Source organism: Colobus angolensis, unplaced genomic scaffold (genome assembly GCF_000951035.1).
Source record: "Colobus angolensis palliatus isolate OR3802 unplaced genomic scaffold, Cang.pa_1.0 Scaffold44, whole genome shotgun sequence".
In the NCBI taxonomy this organism is placed as follows: domain Eukaryota; kingdom Metazoa; phylum Chordata; class Mammalia; order Primates; family Cercopithecidae; genus Colobus; species Colobus angolensis.
Window position 1 is genome coordinate 1,649,506 of NW_012117821.1, and position 5,160 is coordinate 1,654,665.

Here is a 5,160-nt window from a genome sequence, read left to right on the forward strand (position 1 = left end):
AGCCCCTTCTCACAGGCCCCACCCTCACCTCCTCCGGGGGTCCCCCCCTTTTAGGCCGAGTTTAGGCCTCGCCTCCTCACCCCTGGGCCCTCCCCTTCTGGTGCTGCCCCATGCCCTCTTCTGCTGTGACCTCACACTCCTGGCCTGGCCAGGACCAGGTAGGGTGGGAGCTGGACTCCCGCGGTGCTTTGGATGTGGAGGAGGTTGGCTGCGGGGGATCCCGCAGTCCGTGCTCCTCTCTGGACTTCTGAGAGCGGTGCCCCGCCCTTCCCTGCCCTGGCCTCACTGCCTGAGTTCCGGGGCTGGGGCTGAGGTTCTTTATAACTCCTGCGGACTCCCCGGTTGGAGCGGACGGGGTTAGGCTGGAGGCCTCCGGGCTGCAGGGAAAGATGCTCAAGGGGGATTGGGGCCCATGAGGACAGCCAGACCATCCCAACCTCCCGGACACCTTGGTGTGGACTGGGGAAGGAGGCCCCAGGTTTCCTTCAGCCAGGCAGGAGCTTTATGCAGCGCACAACCTGCCCAACCCAGGGTGGCGGCCTTGCTGTCAGCCCTCAGGGAGGTGGACTAAGGCCAGGAAATCCCCTGCTGCACTCCTGTGAGCTGCTGGGTTCACAGTGACCTCTGCTCTGCCCAGGCCGGACCCAGGACGTGAGTCCCCAGGCTCTGAAGGCCTTCCAGGACTTCTACCCAACCCTGGGGCTCTCCGATGACATGATGGTCATGCTGCCCAAGTCAGGTATCCTGGCAAGCCCTGCCCTTCCCATGCCACCCCGTTTGGCCCTCCCCTCCCATGAGCCCACCCTTCCTTCCCCTCACAGCACAGGCAGTGTGCGGGCAGCAGAGGGTCTTCTCTTCTAGGGGTGGGCTGGCAGCCCCTGCAGCCCCTCCCCCACCTCCCCCAGCACAGACTACGAGAGAGGCTTTGGGCAGCCCTGGGAGGGAGGCTCTGGGCTCCACTCTCTGGGGATGGTGGAGCTGTCCAGTGGCCCTTGGCACCCAGGGGTTGGGGGCTGCAGGAAGCGAGGGCAGTCCTGGCCATCAGCATCTCACGGATGTCTTCCTCCCCACAGACGCCTGCAGCCCGGAGAGCAAGGAGGCACCCTGACACCTCTGGAGCCTGGCCCTTCCCAGGTGGTTTCTCCAGGCCCTGCAGGGGCTGCCCTGGTTGCCTCTCCCCTCCCTATCGCAGCTTGACATCTGCTTGTGTCTGCCCCGTGCCCGCCCCGCTGTTTTGCCTGGTGACCCCATGCTTCAGGCCTCAGCTTAGACATCACCTCTCCCAGGAAGCCTCCCTTGACTTCCTAAGGTACCCATCACAGAGTACCACAAATGGGGCGACGTGAAACAGCAGAAGTTTGGCTGGGTGCAGTGGCTCACGCCTGTCATCCCAGCACTTTGGGAGGCCGAGGCAGGCGGATCACCTGAGGTCGGGAGTTCGAGACCAGCCTGACCAACATGGAGAAACCCTGTCTCTACTAAAAATACAGAATTTAGCTGGGCGTGGTGGTGCCTGCCTGTAATCCCAGCTACTCGTGAGGCTGAGGCAGGAGAATCGCTTGAACCCAGGAGGCGGAGGTTGCGGTGAGCCGAGGTTGCGTTGAGCCGAGGTTGTGTTGAGCCAAGGTTGCGGTGAGCCAAGATTGCGCCATTGCAGTCCAGCCTGGGTGACAAGAGAGAAACTCCGTCTCAAACAAAACAAAACAAAACAAACAAACAAACAAAAACAGCAGAAGTTTATCTCTCCCAGTTCTGGAGGCCAGAAGTCCAAAATCAAGGTGTTCACAGAGTTGGTTCCTCTGGAGGCTCTGAGGGAGACTCCCTCCCACACCGCCCCCCAGCTCCCACGGCTGGGCACTGTCCTGGGCGTTTGTTGGCCTGCGGAAGCATCGGCCCCGTCTCTGCCTCCATCCTCCCACGGCCACCTTCCTCCTGTGTGTCAGTGTCCAAACTTCCCTCCTAGTATCTGTGCTGCCGAAGCGAGCGCCCCACGGCCCTCTTCTTATGAGGATACCTGTCCGCAGATTTAGGACCCGCTGTAAATGCACGATGATCTCATCTCCAGATTCTAAACTAATGGTATCTGCAAAGACCATGTCCAAATACGACCACGTTCGGAGGTTCCAGGTGGGCCTGAAGTTTTGGGGACACGATTCAATCCACGGCTCTGTGTCCCCACTGTGTCCACACAGCCCCTGGCTCCCTCCCCAGGGCAGGGTCCTGCTTTGGAATTGTGGGGGCCGTGTCTTCTCCCCCAGGGCCCAGGAGGGCAGACCACAGCCTTCACGCGCAGTGCCCATCGCAGGAGCCACATGCGGGTGGGGTCTTGGGGAGATCTCCCCCTCAGCCAGATGCCGGAGGACCGCTGGGTCCCTCGCCCAGGTTCACCACCAAGAATTTGGGCACAACCACACATCACGTGTCTGACGTGACAGTCGCCGGCGTCTGGAGGGACGCTGGCCCTTCCTGGCATGGCAGGAGGAGGTGGGGGGCTCTGAGGCGGGGCTGTTTCTCCTTCGTTTCCACCGTGCTGCCGCTGCACTTTCTGCGTCTCTGCTCCTCTCCATGAGCTTCACCTCCACTCCCAGGGTCCTCTCCCTGGAGACTTGCGGTCCTGCCTGGGGACACTGGGGCTGTCCAGCTTAGCACAAGTCTGCACCAAAGTCTCCCTGCACACACCCGCCGGGTTGGGAAACATGGGGGTCAACGCCAAACCGCCCTCCTCCAGAAGGTTCTGTGAACAGAACATGTAGCCCCATCCCCCCATGATCTTGAAGAGTGCCCCCCCGGGGTAGAGTGCTCCCCCTGGGCCACCACGGGTGACCATGGAGGCTGTGGGTTCTGTGGTGGCTTCATGGACATTCCGGGGCTTTCTTGCCACGCTGGCCCCTTCACCAAGGACCAGGAAGAGGCCGTGGCTCGCTGCCACTCAGCCAGGGACTGGGCATGGGGCTGGGTCCCCCACCCCGGGGAAGGTGGGGAGGTGTTGGAGCCAGGGTCAGCCTCTCACCTGGGGCCTGTGGGGCAGCAGTGGTAGCTGGCGTGTGTTTCTAGGTTTGCAGGAGTTTTGGGAGCAGAATGAGCTCTCCCTGGCCTGTCGGTGGTGGCTGTGGAAGAGTGATGCCCGGCTTGTGGGGAGCAGGAAGGGCGTTTGTCGCGGGAGTGGGTGATGGAGTCACCGTGCATTTTCCATGCAGGTGGAGCCACGGCAGCGGGCGCCTTCGCCCCTGGAGTTGAGACCCACAGCCCTCGGGGACCACCCAGAGCCTCTCCATCCTCCGACCCCCGCCTGTGGGATGCCTCGTGGGACGCCTCTTTCTATTCAATAAACAGATGCTGCAGCCTCACAGCCCTCACCTCTTTGGAAATGCCCTGGGGGAGGGCACAGCGGGCCCCTGCCTGACCCCAGCACTGCTGGGGAGACTGAGGCAGGGAGGCAAGTGTGAGAGGGCCCTGGCCGAGGGAGCAGGAGGCAGGGGTGAGAGGGCAGGAGGCAGGGGTGAGAGGCCCTGGGGAGGGGCAGGGGACAGGGGTGAGGGGCCCTGGGTGAGGGGGCAGGGGTGAGGGATCTTGGGGAGGGACAGAAGGCAGGGGTGAGGGGCCCTGGAGAGGGACAGGGGTGAGGGATCCTGGGTGAGGGGGCAGGGGGCAGGGGTGAGGGGCCCTGGGTGAGGGGGCGGGGGCAGGAGTGAGGGGCCCTGGGTAAAGGGCAGGAGGAAGGGGTGAGGAGCCCTGGGTGAGGAGCAGGAGGAAGGGGTGAGGGGCCCTGTATGAGGGGGCAGGGGTGAGGGGCCCTGGGTGAAGAGGCAGGGGACAGGGGTGAGGGGCCCTGGGGAGGGGCCGACAAGAGCTTTGGATGTGTTTATCGCTCCTTCTGCCATTAGCCCGAGAATACAGAAAAACTACTGTTCAGAAGTTACCGGGGGGCAGTCCTTTCCCCTTTAGTGTGGCTGTCATTTATCTATAATACAACTGTATCCCGTGTTTGGAATTTGTTTATTTTACTTTTGAGTATAACGGTATAGTATACCAAATTACTTTGATTCCAAAGTCAAAACTATACAAAAAAGTTTACTCAAAAAAGTCTAAATTCCTCCCCGCACTCTGTTCCAGCTCCCAGCCCCGGCAGGGAACTACTCTCATTAGACTCTGAGGTTTATCCTATGCTTTTTGTTTTTGTTTGTTTGTTGTTTTTTGAGACAGAGTCTTACTCACTCTGTCACCCAGGCTGGAGTGCAATGGCGCAATCTCAGCTCACTGCAACCTCCACCTCCCAGGTGCAAGCGATTCTCCTGCCTCAGCCTCCCGAGTAGCTGGGATTACAGGCATGTGCCACCACGCCCGGCTAATTTTTGTAATTTTAGGAGAGACGGGGTTTCACTATGTTGGCCAGGCTGGTCTCGAACTCCTGACCCCAGGTGATCTGCTGGCCTCGGCCTCCCAAAGTGTTGGGATTACAGGTGTGAGCCACCATGCCTGACTGATGCTGTGCGCTGTTTTGTGGCTACCTCAAAAACCAGCCTCCCGCAGCCCTGAGGGACACTGTGGGGCTAGTGGGTGTTTCCTTGTCAGAGGCCTGGCCCAGCTGCTTGACTTCCTCCTTTTTGTATTTTTATTTTAGAGATGGGGTCTTGCTGTGTTGCCCAGGCCAGAGTGGAGTGGCACGATCACAGCTCACTGCAGCCTCAACCTCCTGGGCTCAAGCAATCCTCCCACCTCAGCCTCCGAGTAGCTGGGACCACAGGAGCATGCCACCACGTCCAGCTAATTTTTAAATTTGTTTGTAGAGACGAGGTCTCGCTATGTTGCCCAGGCTGGTCTCGAACTCCTAGACTCAAGTGATCCTCCCACCTCAGCCTCCCAAAGTGCTGGGATTACAGGTGTGAGCCACCATGCCTGGCCATGGCTCCCTCCTGAAGGCTCCAGGCCTAGTGTCCTGCCCCCTTGTTCTGTGGCTCAGCCCCTGGGCAACTCCTGCTTGGCATGGCTTTGGCTGGCACATCCATGGCCCCACTGCCCGGTCAGTCTTCGCAGGCCCGGCCCCCAATAGCTGCGTGGTTTCTGCCTTCTTCCTGCACTCTGGTGGTCACAGGCCCTGCTGCGTGGGTACAGGGCAGGTGGCCAGGGCTGCAATGCAAGCTCTGTGAGTGCAGGCGGCCC

General features: G+C 60.7%; 1 protein-coding gene across 2 annotated transcripts in view; it reads left to right on the plus strand.

Moving 5' to 3' along the window:
* LCN15 (lipocalin 15) overlaps window positions 1–3,345 on the plus strand; it is a 20,485-nt gene extending 17,140 nt beyond the window's left edge. Inside the window, exons 5-7 of one of the 2 annotated variants that reach the window (XM_011957284.1) lie at window positions 638–739; window positions 1,074–1,134; window positions 3,198–3,345. In XM_011957284.1, coding sequence (XP_011812674.1) covers window positions 638–739; window positions 1,074–1,108 — 137 coding nt within the window. In that variant the 3' untranslated portion in view covers window positions 1,109–1,134; window positions 3,198–3,345. The remainder of the gene's footprint in view (window positions 1–637; window positions 740–1,073; window positions 1,135–3,197) is intronic. The other variant, XM_011957283.1, reaches the window with a different exon arrangement.
* Window positions 3,346–5,160: the final 1,815 nt, after the last annotated feature.